A 21150-nucleotide genomic window follows, 5' to 3' on the forward strand; every position below is an offset into this window, starting at 1 on the left:
TTGTACAAAAACGTAAAAATATAAAAATGAAAAACTTTAAAAATAGCCTTATTAACTGTTTATTTCTGTTATATTTTGACTGTTTTGCTCATGGAAATCCATAACTTTTGAGTGCTAATGTTATTTTTTTCTTGCTTTGTGAGCAATATGTAATATACCTGCTGCAACCTAGCTGTTGGTTTCGCATTGAAGATATTTATTTAAATTATCATTACAAATTACTTTTTTAACTATCAACACAGTATGTTTGTGTATAGTAAATAGTATTTAAAGTGTCACATTTAACTCTTTCTTATTTATTTTTTTTATTAAAATTAAAAGTTATTAATTAAATATTATTTCTTAGTGCCCTGCGAAACAGCTGCGAGTTACAGGGGATTGTTATTACCATATTTGGTCTGATGCCTAAAGGATTGAGATACATGACTATTGGTGGGCAATTATTGGGATTTTCTCACTGTGTTTTAGCTCATACTACTAAAAATATAATAGTTTACTAAATTCGTCTAACCGTGTATAATCTAGGGTGATCTGAAAAATCAAAATTGTAAGAGAACATTAATTGCAGTGTAGATAAGTGTAACTTCTAAAAAATGTAATTCCAATAGAATGTCTTTCATACCATGCAAAACAATTTTAGTAATCATACATAATTGCAAATTAACTTATTAACAATATTTTGCTATATTAAAAAAAGTTTATATTGTTAGAAAAATTGCACTTGAAAGTTAGACCAGCTCACAAAAGTAAAATCTATTAAACCAGAATTGTGTATAGTAAGTATAAAATCAATCTATTGATTCCAGGGCATCAGTTACAATGCCAGAAGAAACAACACAAAAACCAGCCACAGAAAAGAAGACAAGAGGATCTGTAGCAAAAGCTGGGTCAGCAGTCAAATTTGCTGTCAAGTAAGTTTTATTCAGTTGATTTATTATGATGAATGTTTAGATGTTTGAAAGTCATGCATGATTTACACTTAATTCCTTAATAGTCTTAAAAATGTCAGAAATGATCAAAAAGGTGCTTATTGTTTATATTACACGTTTTAAGTTATTGGTTTATTTTTAACCACAACAAGTCCAAAATGATATTTTTCAGCTAAACACTTGCAAAAAACACCGATATTTGATTGCATTTTGTTGAATTTGACGTTGGTCTTTTAAATTAGTAAAAATTTAGTTACAACACTTTTTCATCCATTACACACATTACTTAAATACACTCATTTGTGAATGCCAGTTTAAATATTTTTCGGAATGGGAAACCTTGAAGCAAGAAGCCACACACAAATTAAATCATAATCACTGCACTAGTAACACGATTCTCGGTGCACGCTAGATTTGAGCAAACTTCTCATGCAAATGTAAGCCAATCAATCAGCTTGCACACATTATCTAGGCAACAAACCAGTAAACAACGTACTATTATTTATTTCACTGTTTTCCTGCTTGTTGAAACACCTGTTTAATGGTCGAAATAATACAGTTCAAAGCTTCATAACGGATTAACTCATCAGTGGCTCTTATTTTAGTCATTAGTTGGCGAAGAATTAATTTGGCCAAAGCTCTTAAGGGGTTAAGCCTTTTACTATTCTCGAACTGGATTGATTTTAAAAACTTCAACTAACTCAGATTATAGGCGTTAAGTAATTCCACAATTTAGAAAGTAAAGGGAAAGCAGAAGAAAATCAAATCATTAGTTTTCACTTATCACTGTGAGCAGTATGCTTGGAGAAAGTTTTTCTTCTTATACATATATTGCATATATTATTATGAAAGCAAGACTGTAAGCAAATATTGAATTTGTGTACAATAGTTGTTTGAAAAGATTATGTTTTGTAAAATCCTAAAATGCCTAATGCCTCAAAAATAGCTTTACTTTGTCGCTTTCTGGAAGTAGTGAAAAGCATATTGAAACAAAGAAGAGCTTCTCTAAGCAACAGTATCATCACTGAAGATGTTGAACTAGTATTTTATTTTTGTTCTGTTGTACAATCACAGATTCAGCTAGAAGATAAGAATTTAAGCATCCATCTGGTTGCTATAGTGTTTTTCTTGATTTTTTACACCATTTGTGTATTGTTCGCTATATATCTTTTAGATTTTTCATTGTTAAATGTGTATAAATAGGTATTTGTGTAATGTTTTATGAATTAGTAAAGTGAAAAATGTGTAAGATTTTAATGGATTGATTGAATTTTAATGGCAATGCAGGTTGGCCTTCATATTATATTTGTGTTATGATATTTGTATTATGGAGTAAATAATTTATTGTATGTTCCACAATAAGTGCTAATTTGAACAGTAATGATTTTAGGAATGTATTTGGTAGTGAATCAGAAGACAATGTTGGTTTGGTTGTTATGGGTGAAGTTTTATCTGGCTTCAATGAACCATTGACTCGTGGTTGGTAAACCTGCTCAGCCTTGCAAGTCTACTTATTTTTATGCTCCGTGATTGTTGTATATTTTAAACTGTTATAGTTATTATTTTGTTCACGGAAGTTTTTTAATGTAATAATAAGTGTCAAAGGAGAACATTCCAAGTTGCCAAAGAAAACGACACGCAGCTGTAAGTAGTGTATGTCAGTCTCGTCACTAACATAGCCTACTTGGAGCGGAGAAGGAAAGTCTGTAGCGGCCTGTCAGACGGAACGGCAACTGGGACTACTGCGCATCTGCAAGGCACAGCTGGCGCTACCAACATCGCGGCACTAGTTGTCCCACTACTAACCTTCGTCACGCGCCGAGCCGCTGTACTACACTCTGCTGCTACGGTGGATTTTATCTTGCGCCTTCAATAAATTGACGCAACCTACCAACATCTGAGCTCTACTTAAATCGCCGCTTAACTTGAAGGCATCTGTATAGACTATATTTATGTCTTTACATTTTTCAGTTATTGAAGCCTTGTTATTTGTAGTTGTTCGTTGTTGTTAGGTTTTTAAAGTATTGTTTTGTTTTATATGTTATAACTATATTATTGTTGCTATTTTATATTACATTTTAAATTAATTTATTTTATTTATTGACTATTTTAATATTTTATTAAAATATATATTTATTATTAGATTAGGTTAGATATTTTATTGTTTTTGACAAAAAATGCCTCCCATCACCAGATCAAGCGAAATGTTTAAATGTTATTGATGGCATGTTTTTCATTGATCAAGAGGTGATAGATATTGCATCCCGGTTCTACAATGAACTTAAATCTTGTTCAGGCCACATTCGGTGAGGACACAATATCTAAACTTATTCCTCACATTACTTTGGTTTTAACTAAGTTGAATGAACTTTCCAAATCCAAACAATGAACTTAGTGAGGAACTTGAAACTCTGAGGGAAAATCTCTCTTCAGCTGAGCAAAGGTGTTTCAAACCTGGACAAAAGTTACAGGAACATGTCGGTGGAGTGTTGTGAGCTGGAAGCTCAATATGAAAGCCGACATAGCTAGGCTCAGCACACAATTGGCTAGGTGTGTAGGGAGGAGAATGAACGTGAGACTATCTCTGTTAACCAGTGCAGGCCCGAGGACAGTGCTAGGCTGCTCGCTGAGTGCAGAGAGAAGATTGATGTGTTGACTGTAGAGCGCCAGCAGTTGTTAACAAGTGTCGAGGTACTGGAGGCTGATGTGAGATGTCTGCGTGCGGAGCTGAGGCGAGCTGAGACCCAGGCGAGAAGGCGGGAGTGTCTCGGTTGATGACAGCTTGTTGGAGGAGTTGGCCCTGTTGGAGAGCACCCCAGCACCAGAGCGGCGGACTCCAGACCTTCCAACTACCAGCAAGGAAGTGTTCTGCTTGCCTCCCCTATGCCTGCTGTCAGTCCTCCAGTGCCTCAATCTCGCACTCCCTCCCCTACCCCCCAGGGCAGCAGTAAAAATAAAGGCTTCAACGATGTTCTGCTAATAGGTGACTCGCACATGAGATATTCTAGCAGGGAATGTGTTCTTCGGGGAGCTTATCTTGAGTGCTGCCCTGGAGGGAAAATTTTAGACATTAAGGGACCGATTGTTTGAACTATATAGGTGTAGATTTAAGTGTAATTTATATTCATGTAGGGTGTAATAATGTTCGACGAGGCTATCGGGGGGGTTCGGGGTACAATGGTGGGCATGGGAAGCGTGAGGCACTTCATGCTATGGCGGATCTGCTTTACACTGTTAGGACTAGATTCCAAACTTCAAAAGTTTTCCTAGACAGTGTTTTAATTCGAAAAGATATTGGCTACAGGGCCCTCTACGACTTCAACGCCCAGTTGGAGCTCATGTGCAACAACTTTGGTGTTGAATTCGTGGAGGCCAATACTTGTGTGGGTAAGCGGGATCTCACCCGGGATGGCGTACACTTCAATAGAAGAGGTGTCGCCCGCTTAGGCTCACTGTTTGTGGAGGCTATCTCCGCAGCTTTGCAACTTCCCGATGCACAAAACACCTGTCCCCCGTGTTTTCAGGATGAAGTTGTCTCAAATCTCGGCCCCGAGTCCCGAACCCGTGCAGGACATTAATGACAACCACGATGCCTGTGGAAGTCTGGACACCTCGCGGGTGTCGGGAAACTAGCCGAGAGGGGGGGTGAAAGACGTCTCAAGGTCGCGCATCTAAACATGAGGTCTCTTAATACAGGCTTTGATGAGATGAGTTCTTTCGTGCGTGACTTTGATTTTTGATGCGTTTGGGGTTTCTGAGACCTGGCTTCGTCCTGAAACCTCATCAGTTGGTTTCAATATACCGGGGTACACTCTGCTTCGTTGTGATCGCCAAGGTACCCTAAACGACTCCTCTATTGATACGACAGGTGGAGGTGTGGCCCTGTACGTGAGAGAGAGTATTCCTTTCGAGCGATACACTCTAGCGGATGTGGACCCTGGAGTTGAAACTCTTTGCATTATTGCCAAAGTGGAAGGGGTGAGGTTTGGTCTGTGTGTGGTTTACAGGCGCCACACGTGAGGTACACTTCGATGTCAGCTCTTCTACACTCTCTCTTTGTTTGCCTGGCTATGGAAGTAAACACAGTAATGTGTTTCGGGGATTTTTAACATTAATTTATTATCAAAGACATGCCATGAAGCTAAATGTTTACGCCGACTCTTGAAAGAATCAAACGCATTACAACTTATAAATGAACCAACAAGAGTTACTGCAACTTCAGCCACCTTGTTAGACCACATAATCGTGGACAGTCGGCTGAAATCGAGAGGACCGGCGTCATAGACGCACCTAGTATTATAGATCACAGAGGAATAAAAATAACGGATCACAGGCTTATTTATTGCACGGTTAAAGTTCCTAAATATAAGAAAAAAACGCCTAAAATGATTATCTACAGAGATTTTAAACATTTCAATGAAGAAAGGGCTGTAGCTGCAATCGCAAATGTTAACTGGAATAGTGCAAACGCAATTAGATGGAATAGATAATATTGAACAATTTTATTTCAAGGAATATTAAAAAGGTATTTGATGAACACGCCCCTCTTGTTTGTAAAAGAGTTACAAAAGAGAAGGCTCCTTGGAGAAATGATGAAATAATTAAGAATACAAAAATTAAAATAAACTGGCATAGAAAATATTGGAAGTCCAGAACTAATGGAGACTGGGAACTGTACAAAGAGGCACGAAATAAATTGAACCTGATGATATGGAAAGCAAAAAAGTCATATTTTCACTGAAAAATTATCATCTTCAAGTAACCCAAAAGATTTCTGGACGTGCCTCAAGAAATGTAATGTAGTTGGAAATTCTACCAATAACTGTTTACCTCATAATTTTGAATATAAAATGATATTAACAGATACTTTGTTGAGATGGGCAGTGCAAATGAGGTTAGCGAAGAAAAAGTAATTTATTTGAACTCGAACAAGTTAAATAATGATGACGTTAATTTTAACTTCCATGCAGTCACTGACAAGGATGTGAAAATCAGCAATGAATGAAATAAAAACCAGAGCAGCGGGCAGCGATGAAATTACTATTCAGGATGATTAAGAGCCGTGAGTCCATATGCACTAGGTGCCTTCACACATTTGATAAATGAGTCCTTGTCTGAAGGCATGTTTTCCACAAAGATGGAAAGAAAGTATAGTTTCATCCCTACCTAAGGTACCCACCCTTCATAGTGTTAATCAACTTAGGCCAATATCGATTTTACCAGCGATGTCCAAAATATTGGAGAAAAATTGTTACTAAGCAATTGATGAAGCCACATGGATGATAAGAACATTCTTCCTAAAACTCAATCTGGCTTCAGACATAATCATAGTACTTGCACTGCCCTGATGAACTTATTTTCAGATTTGATTGACTCTAAAGACAGTGGAAAATACAACTCCATTGTTATGTTGGATTATTCGCAGGCATTTGACTCAATTAGTCACAAAATGTTGTTGGCCAAGATGCACTATTACAGCTTTGGAGAAAACGCTATTGAGTGGGTGAAGTCTTATCTTGGAGGAAGAAGCCAGGTGACAAGGGGTTGAGGGCGAGACATCTGCCTCTCTAAGTAGGGAGCGAGGTGTGCCTCAGGGAAGTTGTCTTGGTCCTGTACTGTTTAACCTGTACACCACTTGACTTCCCAAAGTGTATTATTAAACACTGTACACGGCTCATATGTATGCTGATGACTGCCAGTTGCATTTGTCCTATGACCCTAGCTCAGTTCAGGTGGCTTTTGCCCATATAAACTCTGATCTTGAAAACATCCAGTAAATGGTCCTGTAGACAATGGGTTAAAGCTCAATGTTGGCAAGTGCACTGTCCTTCATACTATACCACACAACACAATACAGGCCTTGACAGACAGTGGTGTGAGGGATTGCTCTTGATGGGGAGTTTTTGACCTTGAGTGACAGGTTGAAAACGCTCGGCATCATGCTTGATAGCGATTTTAACATTCTCTGAACACGTCACTTATGTCATACAACGTGCACTTGGCAGATTAAGAGGTCTATACAGATTCAGATCTCTACTGCCGGAATTTGCGAAGCTTCAGCTTATGCAGTCGATGGTTTTTTTCCGTCATTTATTACTGCTATCCAGCCTATGGTAACAGCATCTCGCGGGGGGGACGTAGAACGTATTCAGAGACTTTCAAAACTCTGCGGTGCGTTTCATTTTCAACTTGAAACGTTTTGATCACGTGTCCCCCTTTCGAGATGCTGCCAGCCTGCTACCAGTGGAGTCCGTCTGCAGGATGTTGACTTGCACAATTGGTCCACAAGGTCCTATCACACCAGGAGCCGCAGTACCTGAGCGAGCGGTTGTTGTTCCGGGAGGGGGTCTCGCAACGCAGAGTACCCGCCATGGCTACCTTCTTGACTTTCGAAAAGTCAGGCATGAAGTCGGGGAGGAAAAGTTTTTCGTATTTTTTCGGCCCTAAATTGTACAATGACCTCCCCCTTAGCCTTAAGCAATACAGTTGCAATTCTTTTAAATTAAAACTTAAGGACTACATATGTGGTGATAAATAACGTATTTAAATTGTTAGTGTATAAGTTTTAGTATTTAGTATAATCCAATGTTGTTCCTTTTAGTTTTAATCGCAAGTTCTTTGTTATTTAGTATTTAAGGCCATTAAATGACTTGAGTTGTTCTGCAAAACAGTGTATGTACTGAGAAACGCTTGTAAATAAAGGCATTTTGATTTGATTTGATTTGATTTGATTTGAATTCATTGTGTCCTATTGACTTTGAAAATAATAAAGTTAAAAGTACATTGTTGTACATTTTTGTAAATTTATATAAATGTACTTTCTAAAGGTGTATAAATAATTGATGAAAACAAAAATACCTAAAAAAGGTTAGGCCTTTATTTCACATTTTTTGCTTTTACATAAACTATTGAACAACCAAGTCTATCTTTTTCTTCTACACAAATTACATTTTAGTAAACAAAATTAGGTCATCCAATAGAATCCAAACTGTCATAATTACACAAACACACTTGTGGAATTACAGATTTTTGCAGACTTTGTAGTTTTTATAGATGTACTATTAAAAAATACCAACAAACTTCTTAATTAAAATGATTCAGTATTTGTATTGTTGTAAACTACATTTGTATTTCTAAAAACACTGATGTTTAAAAAATGTATGTATCTTGAAAAATAGAGAGCAGTGATTAAAATAACAAACCCTTACAGAATCACAAAAAGTGCCTGGCGTTTTGGGAAAAAATTATAGTCAGTTCCAGGGTTAACCCTTAGAGTGCCAGCTACTTGATGCTGCAGCATGCTGAAAATCATTGGTTTTGCTGGCTTTTGTCTAAAACTTACTGAACACAATTTTATTTAGATAAATATTTAAATTTAAATTTGTTTTGTTCTAAATTAAATGCTTCAAATGAATCTAACCAAAAAAGTATAATAAGTAACATATAATCCTTAAAAGTTATAAAAAAAATAATAAACTGTGTTGAAATTTCTAGTAATTGTAACATTAGACAAATAAATACAAACACTTCATATTTGTAGACAAATTTGAAACAAATTTGTAGTTAATTTATAAATCCAAGATGAAAACTGGAAACACGTAGTAATAAAGTGAGGAATAAATGTTTAAAAAATTCAAATACATTTATTTTCATGGTTTGTGCTGATTTGTTACAAGAGTTCTGAATCTACTTAGTGACTGTTGTAATGTTTGTTTCCATCTTGTTGTGTGCTTACACACTTGAGACTTGTGTATCACTTACAGTGCCAACAGAATCATTATCAGTTTACATGAATACTTAGCTCAGTTACTGTATCTATTTCCACCCAGTTTTCTATTGAGACATCACTGGTCCATCTGTCGCCGTCTGAGAAATCTTCAGGACCCTACTGTGAACTAAGAAATTCTAGTAACAGTAGTAGTAGATCCTCTTCGTCCTGTCATTACAACATATTGCTACTATCACACACAACTGTCTACAAATAAACATCAGAAACGCCTTGTAAAATATCAACTTAACCATTCCCAATCTCGTGTACGATAGAAAGCATGTGGCGTCCAATTTGAATAGTGTTTACAAGTTTGTACCACCGACTGGACGTCTATCTTCTTAGACATTTCTAACATAATAGAGCACCAAGTAACACAAAAATAAAACAGCTAATACAACAAAAATAAAACCGCTGATAATATGAAAACAAGAGTTTACTCGGGCATAGCTGTTGTTCACAAAACTACAGTTGCACGGCATATCTCGGGCATGGTGGTTGTTCACAAAACTACAGTTGCACGGCATATCTCGGGCATGGTGGTTGTTCACAAACTAGAGTTGCATGATATATCTCTGGCGTGGTGGTTAAAGGGTTAAGTTATGAAGATTTATCTAAACACCCTATATTATATGGGATTTATAGAGGAAAATCAAATATTCTACCAATAAGACATTTGCACTCCATGTCTTTGTTTTCAAAAAACATCTTATCCACATTAAATAACTGACATTGAAAGTAATTTTCAACTCTGTTTCTAAACCAAAAAAGCAATAAATGTGCTTAAAACTGTGTATTTTTTATATATCTTTTAAAATTAGAATGCTCTTTTTTTAATTTGACAGAAGTAATATTGAAATACACTGCAGTTATTAAACTTAGTCTGAAAATCTAAGGTGTAAACAAATTAAAATTACTAGTATTGATATTAGTTATTATAATTTAATATAAATGAAATATAAGTAACATAGATGTAAATTAATTTTGTATAAATACAGAAAATATATTAAGTTCAAGGATGTGGGAGTATCTAAAAGGCTGAATCAAATTTAACAATGGCAATTTATTACTCAATTTAATTTGAAATTTGAAATATTATCATTCAAAGTTTATTTTGTAGCAAAACTAATGATGAATACTAAAGTCAAACAACCAGGGAAGTGTCCGGGACTAACAGGCTGATTTGTCATTGTTAAGTAAATATCTGTTGGTTGGGATGAGGAGAAGCAGTTGGTTGGTGAGAAAAATCTTTCGTTGTCTGATTTCTGGCTTAACAAAAATCTTAATATGGACTCAGATGTGCTTGCTCTGTGTGAATAAGGTTCTACTAACACATAAGTTAACATTGATTCATTTTTTAATAATAACAACTGCAATCTCAATTAAACGTTTCAATCCCAATTTATTCATTGCATATAGGCTAATTTTATATTAACCCTTTTAGTCCCGGCATCCGATATATCGGACAGAGGTGGTCTAGCTAAAATGCCCAACGTTCGATATACCGGACGTCTCGAGAGTTTAACGTAGCTCGCTAATAATATGTCCAAATGCCTCAGTTTTGGTATAGTGGTCGGTGAAGAAACAGGCTACATGCAAAAACAATAAACCTTCCAATTGGCATTATATTTCGTCGTCGTTGAGTGTAGTTTATTTGTCGATGTCAGCCGTCAGACGACTTCAGTTGCATTTGTTGTTGTATGCTGAAGTTATAACCTCAATTATTTGCGTGATTGAAAGCGGTTGTTTTTCGTGTGATTTATTGTATTATTAGTAAAAACATGAGTAAACGTCGTAGAGAAAAGTCACCAGTGAGTGAAAACACTTTGATAAACAATATTATTAGTGGTGAAGGTGCTATTTTTGAAGACAATGAAACTTAGTTGTTTATATAAAATGTATATATTGTAAATATTATATTATTTCTTTTACTTTTTTGAAAAATTAAACAAGTTTTAGTGTTACAAACAATTACAATTGTTATTACTTCAAAAGTGCAAAAACAAGTATACATATCTGTATACTTTTACTGACATGGAAATATATGAAGAAGTGCTTATGCAGCAATACAATGAATAGGATATATCTTCTGCATTTATCTAGATAAGTTCTTCATATTTTGTGTGTGTAGTAAGAAATATGTGTACAGCAAAAATTGTTTCATTTTTCAGGGCCTACAATTTTTTTTTCTGCCCTTTATGTATGTCCAAACTATAAAAAATATAAAAAAATGTTATGTATATATCGCTAAAAAAAAAGAAATCATTCTGTACAAGTACTTTTTAACTATTACATCTAAAAGTACACTTATTTGTGAACAATTTAAAACAAAAACCTCAAAATTATCTTCAAAAATAAGAAAACTAGATGTATTTTCCCTCAATTCTGCACTACAGTCCCTTATCGCCATGGGCTTTCTGGCAAGTCCAATAAGGGGTTAAAAGGGTTAATAAATAGATAGAAATAGCTTGTTTCTTAAGATTGATGTAATTTGTTGTTTTTTTTTTTTTATTCAGAGGGAACGTGAGTCAGCTGCCGGCTGCAAATCTGAGGCTCCACTTTAACATGAAATTAAAGTTTAAAACTGTGTTATGAATATGAATTCGTCCCAAATCTAAAAATATTTCATTATATTATAGAAGCTTAGATTTTAATGTCTTAATGCTATTTAATTGTTAAAAAATACAGTTAATCTGTTAATACTAATTTGTATAATTTATATTCAGTATACATTTGCCTATAAGCAAGTATGTTGGGTACTAGGACTGCTATACAAACTTTGGAGTTCTCTAGAGAAAGTAGCCTTATTTGTGTGATCTTGCAATGTGAGACTAAAATATACATGGCCATGCCGCACCTTGCATTGTAAGCATCAATAAAAGAATAGCACTGGTTTTTTTTTATTGGTTTTGTACGTGACATGCAATCCAATTTGCTTCTTGATGGTCATTAATCAATACATTTATGCATTTCTCCACATTTACAGCATTTTCATGAATTATAATGTATACAGTAAACTAAAGTACGACAATACGGGTATCCTGGTATGCTGCGTTTTGTGCAATTCTGATGGCATGGACATATTCTTATACCGCGCTTAAGGGTTAACATTGCAGGGAATTATTTTGGATTCACACAAAGTTTCATAATGTAAATAGCACAAAAATTATTCACAAATATCAGTGAGTTAGGTGATTCTTGTATATCTACATTCCTGGATTTTTGCAATTCCTGGCATTTTGATTATTTTTCTTATTTCAGGCGAAAAAGCATATCTCCAGTGAAGTCTTCACCACCTAAGAGAAAATTACGAGGAAGAAAATGAGGCCTTACAAAACATAATGTATGCAAGATAATTATGCTTACTCATACTTTATTGTACATATTTGTATATTCAAATGCTTTTATTGATATTTAAAAAAGTTTATTTAAAGCTGTGTTTGTATTTCCACTAGTGGTAAATGGGTTTGTGGTAGTAAATGTTGATACAGAAATATGCATCTTTTAATCTGGAGACTAAAAAACATTTTTTTTATGAATACAATAAAAAATATCTTGTTTTTCTGGTGTAGTGAATTTAAATAGCTGTGGACTACAAGTAAATTATTGATTGACCTATGATGTTCAAACTAATTCTTTAGTATCTAACTGAATGTTTTGTTCCTAAGCTATTTTAACCCTCCCTGCCATTTTTCTTTTGTGTCAGCTATAAATACATGAAAACGGATTTCATAACTTTCAGTATTCATTAAAAAAAACAAGATGTAAATTGCTATCCAATTAATTATATATGAGTTTAAGTTCACAGATATTGCTGTTTTCTTCATTTTCCAGCCGTTAAATAATGTTATCAAAAATTATATTAACTGATTTCCTCTTTATTTTAAATTAGTTTCCTTAGCCGGTTCATATTTTGTAAACTTGATATTCATTATAAAGAATGGACTCATAATTGTAATAAAAATTAAAATATATAATATTCCTAGAAAAAATGTCTGTTTGTTACTTGCCAGTTACCTTTTTAATTGTTTATAAATGTAATAGTCACTGTAAAGATAGCTGTTGTATATTCATCTATTTTTTGCTGTATCACAGCTTAATACTATTGTTGTCCAAATGTTACGCTTCTAGGGACTTCCATTTCACAAAATTAAATCTATATAAACAAAATAAAATGTGTGCCTACAAAATGGAAAGAAGAAGATTAGCCGATATTTTTAAATTTATATTAATCATTATTTAAAATGTATTTACTTTTGCATTATACAGTGGAGCCTGTATATATCGAATCTCAAGGGAAAATACAAACCTTCTATACATAGAGAATTTTGATATTGTGAGATTTGGTATATCAAGGGTGTTTGGGACAGATTTCCATATAAAGAGGTTTACAACTTCAGTAATAATGTAGGCTTGATTATGATTTTAGTGACGCGTACAGTATTACAGTATAAATGGGAACATGAAATAATCATTGAAAAAGTTAAATAAATACAATATGTTTGCCATTGCACCTTTACATGAAATATTGGAAACTTTACCCACGGTTCACTGGAAATTTGCCTAAATTACAGTAACGTCCATAACAAATAGGGTGGAGTGGTGATTTACCTCTGGTGACAATAGAAAACAAAGGAGTGTCAGAGTGGTGAGGGTTTCAAGTCACAAGACATGAAAAGTACGGTAATGTACTTTTGTTTGTTGCACTGATAAACTGAAACATCGATAGAATTTTATTAAACCTCGTACAGATGTTAACAGTAGGCAGAGTTAAGGGTAAAAATTTGATGTATAGAGGTAAAATTAGCATTGAAGTAAACATTCTAGAGGAATGATAAAACTTCAATTTATCAGGGAATTTGATATATGGAGATTAGATATATCAAGGTTCCACTGTAATCACAAGAATTTAATTTTAGCATTTTAAAACTCAGTTTAGTCATACTTTATTTAGTCATCTATCTGCTGAACATAATTCATTTTATGAATAAAATATTTTAATTTACATAATAAGTACCATGTGACCATTACTGAGTCACACGTCATACTGTCCTACATATATAATAGCACTCTACTTACCCTACTTTTTTAAGAGTGATGAAACATATTTTGCATATATTATTGTGTATTTAATTTTATAATTTCAAAGTATAATCATATTTTTTAAATAAATTGATGTCATGTTAATCTTATAAGGCAATTAAGCATCATCTGTATTAACAGTAAAAGTTGATGCCATTATTTGGTTATAGTACAAGACATGTTGCAAGCCTGAACTGTGTGAAATACACTGTTGTTTAATGCACTTATGTCTGTCATACACAATTTAAACTTTGCATCCATATAGAAGATTAGTTTCTTGCTGTAAAATTAGTATTTAAAACTATTGATTGAGATTTTTTTTACATTAATAATAAATATTAAAGCTAAACTGCCGGGCTTGCAATGATATGTCCTCATACTATAGTTAGCTTTAATGCAGTGTTTTATCAAAATAAAATAAAATGCACATTGTAAGATTTTACATATTTTATTACTGCTCAGTTAAAAAAACCTGATTGAAATTCTATCATTTGATCAAAACAGCTTATTTATAACAGCTGAAATCTAAGTGATTTTTGTATTCTTTAAAGTCTAAATGAACATATTTCATAGCAACGAATATGATGTAATGTTTAATAATGAAAATTAAGGTCTCAATCTGTTGCTACAAAACAGTGTTTTCTATAAAACCTTGTTAAGGCAGAAGAATATTTGAATTTTGAGGAAAATTTGGAAAAATGTATTAAAGGCTTGGTAGATTTTACTAGCGCAGTGTAGTTGTAATATTTTTCACAAATTTTTATATTGTTTAAACTCATTTTTAAGGAAAATTTTATGAATATTATTCAACATTTTCAATAGTATTTGTATTCTTTTGATGTTTTAATTATTTGTATGCATTAGAAAGCATTTGTTGTTGATTTTACTAAACAAACATTATTTTTTGTAAGATATAGGTTTCATAAAATTGTTTACTGTAGTGATACTGTAATATTTTAGTGCAATGTATGTATGGTTTCCTCCTAACTAATGTTTCTTCATTTATTTAACAAATTAGTAATTAATAACAAAGGTAAACATATATTTTCTAACACTTTTTGCTTTTTAGTAAAGTATTTTTTAAATAAATTGTATTGCATAATTTTGTAATTGTTGTATAGTTAAATATCAAATTTTGTTACATAATGATGCAATAATATGTTGACAGTAATACAAATTAAATTTTAAGAATATGATTATGTGATATGTTTAAATATTGAAGTACAATTTTATTGGAATAAGAATTGTAAAACTATATGAAAATATTAAATTAGTATAAACATCCTGCTTGTACATAAGTTTTACCTTAACCCCTCCCCCGACCCCTCCCGCTGTTAGTGAATTATTTTTTTAAGTATCTAGTTTCTGAATAAAATTCATTAATGAAAATTTGTTTTTATTTTCATCAAATTCCCGTTGGTTATTAATACATGTAAATTGGCAGAAGTTGTATAGTTTTATTGGTTAGTTAAAAAACTACTGAGAGGTTCATACTACTTAAAAATCTACTTTACATATAATGAGTTAACATTGTATGAGAATCATTTATTGTTTCAATGTACAGTATAATGTGAATAATAACAATGGAATTAAAAAAACTAGATTTAATGTCGCAAAAACTTCTTTGCATGAGTCTGTAGAGTTTATACTGGCCAGTATTCTCACTGCTCTTTTCTGCAATACTAAGATACGTTTTGTGTTTGTTGCTGTTGATGCTCCCCAAACAGCCAGCCCATATTGCAGGTGTGACTGAAAGAGCGCATAATAGGCGATCATAGCAGTCTCTAGACTACGTGATTGTCTGATGCGCTTTAGAACATAAATACAGGAGCTGAGTTTAGCTGTTAAGGCATCTATATGCCGAGACCAAGAGATTTGGTTGTCTATAATTACTCCAAGAAATGCAGAGTATTCTTCCAAAGACACACCAGGCACAGTTTGAACCAAGACCTCTTCTTCCGAAAGCCAGCTGCTTGGTTTTGGAAACATTCACGCCAAGATCGTTCTCATGGCAGTATTGGTAAGCAATTCCAGAGCAATATATGACTGTACGGCGAGTTCATCTGGTGAGTGTTCAGCAAGTAACAGCGTCGTGTCATCCTATTTGCCTACATAGGAAGCAAATCTATGTAGGCTTCCCACTTTTGCACAAAAAAATTTATTTCAACTTGTTTTTTCAATGATTTTGTTTACCCTAAGTGGTATCTAAAAAATTAATTTACCTCGAAAATTAAGCAATCGTGCGCTCACCGGGTTACACGTTAGTATAAAGTATTTATTTAAGCACTGGATCACATTTAACAAACCACCAAGACAGTCTAACAATAACAATGCAATAATGAAATGCGTAGCAACATGTACCGCATCTCATATTAGGATAGCCCAAGCGGAAATTTTTTGCTTTACTTGAGCATGTCAGAAAATCATAGGAGAAACTTTGTACCCTGTAATGACCCCTACCATATATGAACCCTTAATATAGAGGCGTGTGGTGAGGGCAGTGCATCAGATTAGTACAAAAATGTATCCTCAGAAAAACTTGAGTGCGTCAGATGAAGACTAGGTAAGTTAGTTAAGTACATGAAGAAAAGTGTATATTTCAATAATCTGATGGTTTGAGCGTGGTATAAGGAAATAGGCGAGTCACAAAGTTATAAAAAAGTCATCTTGAAATACTGTAGCGCATTTGAATTTTTTTAATTTGAAGAAAATCCTTTAAGGATTACGAAAAAATATAATGTGACGATTTTCATGGGGTGATGTAGCTAAAGCTATTACATTTGCTACACACTCCACGTCTCTTTCCTTTTCTTTCTTTCTTTATATCTCTCTCATACTATCCCCACACTACCATCTGTCGCCGTGATGCCATCTCAGCTGATCACAATAACATGTTTGCTGTTGTAGTCTTAGGCAATAGAATCTGGCAACATTTGAAATGACGCTTTGATTTGATTGTTGTATCTTAAAACAATTTTGTGAATTTAATAATAAGTTTATATGCATTAAAATAATGAGTGGTATAAGTATGAAAAGTGTATTTTGTGAAGGAGAAACGTGTGAAAAAATTTAAAAGTTTACACTGGAAACTTTAAAAAAATGTATAACTATTTTGGAGTATCATATAGTGAAACCAGGTCGCAGAAAAACTTATCGAAATTTCGAATGAAATATCTTTAAACGATGGCTATCATGCACAGTTTTACAAACTTTATTCAGCTATAAAAATAACGTCCAAACGTTTCAAAGGCAAAATGAAAGTGCACCGGAAATGTGATGATGCACCAGAACTTACTCAAGAGAATCCCAAATTATCTATTTATAGCACTTCCACAATGCAGACTGTTGGTACAACAGTAGACTAGTAAGTGTTAATGTAATAGATTTACAAATAGTCACATATGGTTTTGCATTTTTTTAGAGGGTGCAATTTTATTTTTTTAACCTCAACAGGGGGGTTAGAAGAAGCTTAATTCCAAGTTTGTGGGGTCGCCACTCTTGTCTCTCAGCCGCCATCTTGAAAAAAGGGGTACGAACTTAATTTATCATACAAACTATTCGTTTTACAAAAACTTTTTTTATACATTTTTTTGTGTTAGTAAAATTCTCTATAACTATACTCTTGTAACTTTTTGTTGTAAAATGAAAATTAACGAAGTTATTAAAAAAAATGGATGACAATTTTGGGACATATTTTCGTTTGGTTCTTGTAACTTTTTTCTGTTTATTTTACAAGATTATATCAAAGCATTTTATAGAGGGGTTTTTGAGGAATAATTTTTTATATTGGACTTTTAAAATTTTATTTATATACAATAATATTAATGTAAACTAATGCGTACAGGAAAATAATGTTGCTGTAAAACTATAATAAACTAATTAGAATAAATGTTTTATTGGTCCTAAGTAAAAATCATAAGACTCATTTAAAAAAATGAAATTTGGAACAGCTTATGAGATGACATAACATATTACAAACAACTAACACCTGGTGAAAGCTTCAAAATATTGAATGATTACAGATTGACTATGAATACAGGTAAATCCACACAATGTAAATGTCTTGAATATTCATAAACAATTAATTCCAATTCTGACAGCTCCAATATTTCATCAAGTATGAAATCTAGTTTTACTGATCACTTAAGTGATGATGCACCAGTGCAGAACATTAACAAGTCAAGTGTGTCGGTAACACACTGATGCAACCATGGGATTCAAGAGTGAGCTAAACGGTTTCTATATAATTTTACATAGTTGAGGTTTTTTCTATTGTTTTACGAGCACATGAAACTCCTCTTAATATTTGTTACTTATGATAAATAATTTGAAGAGATTAACATGATTATGAACATTTGCCATTTTTAAAAGTTGCTAACACTTAATGATCTCCTGTGCAACTACAAGTGTCAAGTAATTATAGATATGAATATCTACATAATGTGGGAATACTAACTCCCTTTCGTTTTTTGTGACCGAAACTCTAGCCTAGAACCTTTATTACATTTCAGAAATGGTTTCTTAAGAGTATTAGAAGTGGGAAAATCGTAATGACAAAGCTGAGATTAAATTGTATATCATTGAAATCTTGACAGAAGAACCTTTGACAATAACGTTTAAAAATCAACTTTGGACAGTTCAAACCATTTAATGATGTCTTCTATAATTGAACCATTTTTTTTACATAGGGCTTATCAATAATCTAACTTTAGCTTCTTTAACAATAGTGAAAACCAAACAATAATTTTTAATTACAATAGAATTCCATTTACAAATAATGTTATATTGTGATCTCTTGTTCGGAGTTTTTTCTTCTCTCAGAAATAAATTGTGTTGTAGGGGTATGTAGGATCAATTCTGTATTTTAACAGTGTCATTTACGATTTCAATCAGAATCTCTGAACTGACTTTCCTTTTGTTACATCAGGGAAAAAAGCTGGCTATTCTTGATACAGTTTATTTGTTGACATTAGAACTGGGGTACAAGTCGCATTGTTGTAACAATAGTGAAAACTTCATTTTTTGTTTGAGCTGCATAGTGTTCAAATTACTACAATGTAGAAATCATCACACCATGTTTTGCATAATACGCTTCTCTGAGATTGCATGCAAATTTGAAGTCAATAACTCATTTTGTTCTTGAGATGTATGTGGACAAAAATATTATACAGAATAGAATTTTTTTCATCTACTGGCAGAAAAAAAGAGACATTATTTCAGCCTGCTGAAGATAGGCTTCAATGTCGCTTACCCAAATTTCATGGATTGAAGTGAATCATCATAAAATTCATTCATGTCTATGTGGAAATAAAATTCCTTGCAAAATTTAAAATCTATAGTTTATATTTTTCTCGAGATATCTTATTGAATGTTAGGCTGCATGTGTTACAATGTTGCATAATTTTACTCAGTTTGTTAAAAATTTATTCTGTGATTTCTCCATTGCCATCATTGGATTTACCCATAAGACCAATATAAAACTGTTCGCTAACACAGTTAAATCCCATGGAGTGACATGCACCATAATTTAATTTGATATTGTGTATATAGAAATGAAACTTTACGAAAAACTTCAAGTCTATAGATCAGTTGCTTTTTAGATATTGTCCGGACTCTGACGGATTAATTCCTCCAAGGATGTTTTTGCACTGGAATAATTTAGAAAAAGCTCTCTGAACTTGTATAGAAAGATAAGATCAATTAAATCACATCAGCAAACAGGACTGTAATAGAAACACATCAAATAGGGTTCCAGGTTTGTTTAAAACATTTCCAGCTACTCAAACAATAACAGTATGTTGGAAAGTGCACTGATACCACAATACTGTTAACCGTTTTGATTCACCGAATATGTAGAATGGGTGAATAGGACACTCTTGTACATGTCTTGCATCGCTTGTAGCTGCCTCAGAGAATGGAGCAAGATTCTATGCTAAGTGATTGTACCCATATAACAAAACATGATTTTATTAACGACATCGAACTTTCAAGAGAGAAATAGTCTCAATAACAGTTTATTCTAATACTTGGCCACTATGTGATAAACAAACCGTCACTGAAAAACAAACAAGTGTTTAAAATAATTTTATCTTAATCACACGAGTGTTTTCTGAAATTACCCAACAAGAATTCTGATACACTTTGTATATTAATAAGGTCTTCAATTATTGAAGTTCTTAATAAGTTATTGATACAGATTATTATTAGGGATCAAAAAATTCATGGATTATTTTTGTATGCCTGTTTCAAAAATGTTAACAGTAATAATTAGAAACTAAATGTAATGTTATTAGTTTTTAATAGATAGTTTTGATTTATGTGCAATGACAATTTTGTATCTTTGATTCATTAACGGAATACTAATATAAAATGTGATAACTGAAGCAATGATTCATTATCAAAACAGCAGACAGATTGAATAACATCATTCATTGCTGAATTATCACATGCAGTGTTCAATACGCTAAAAAAATGAATAATATAAAATTAAAGTTAATGTTAATGGAATCAAATATAATACTACCAAACATTTTTGAACAAAGTTAACTAAAATACAATTGATAATGCATAGTTATAAAAGCAGTCCAACTAACAAAAATGAACTGCAAACCAATTTATTGGATGGGAATTATTTAATTTGTTAATTAACATTTTAAACTCTTTTTTTGGCTGGTATTCTTTAAACAGTCAGGGATTGAAAAATACTCTAAATACAACAAATCTTGTTTTAAGGATATCTTTATTGAAATGTAACATTCATTATACATTGCTATATAAAAATGTTGATTTCTAGGCTTTTTAGAATTCTTTAAGTTTAAGCATTTTTCAAATTGGAAACAATTAAAAATGCTTGCACCACTCATTTTGTGATAAAATAAAGCTCAGTGATAAGTTATGAAAAAACTCGATACATCTCATACTCTCAGTAAGGAATAACACAATAGTTCATTTAAAAACTTTAAGTTTTGACACACTCTGTAAATAAGGTTTGAGTTTGAAAAATATAGGTCTTATTTTCACCAAAATGTTCAGTGTAATGAGATCTTTAAATCATTCAACATATGTTTACATTTAAATATTTCTTAAAAATCACCCCACTATTGCACTATTTTGGGACATGGTGTTACTTAGTTTGATCACTATACATATAGTCTGTCTGATTGAATTTTGCTGGAGCCCTAAAACATATACTTATCATTTATCCATTCATTTAAATCTTACTCTTATTTACGTTGACACAATTTATTTATAATTTTGTGCTTGACTGATTTGGTGCACATCTTATTAGTCACAGTTTATAGCTGATTTACAGATGATAAGCTCATTAATGTGGCTGACCCTAGATAAGAAGGTCAGCTAACGCTTCCACCA

At 32.9% G+C, this 21150-nt stretch overlaps 1 protein-coding gene across 3 annotated transcripts in view; it reads left to right on the forward strand.

Moving 5' to 3' along the window:
- LOC124359131 (serine/arginine repetitive matrix protein 2-like) overlaps positions 1-15168 on the forward strand; it is a 54846-nt gene extending 39678 nt beyond the window's left edge. For all 3 annotated transcript variants that reach the window (XM_046811612.1, XM_046811611.1, XM_046811613.1), the window contains 2 exons: positions 807-911; positions 11959-15168. In XM_046811612.1, coding sequence (XP_046667568.1) covers positions 807-911; positions 11959-12022 — 169 coding nt within the window. In that variant the 3' untranslated portion in view covers positions 12023-15168. The remainder of the gene's footprint in view (positions 1-806; positions 912-11958) is intronic.
- The last annotated feature ends 5982 nt before the right edge of the window (positions 15169-21150 follow it).

Source organism: Homalodisca vitripennis, chromosome 4, assembly GCF_021130785.1.
Source record: "Homalodisca vitripennis isolate AUS2020 chromosome 4, UT_GWSS_2.1, whole genome shotgun sequence".
Taxonomy (NCBI): Eukaryota; Metazoa; Arthropoda; class Insecta; order Hemiptera; family Cicadellidae; genus Homalodisca; species Homalodisca vitripennis.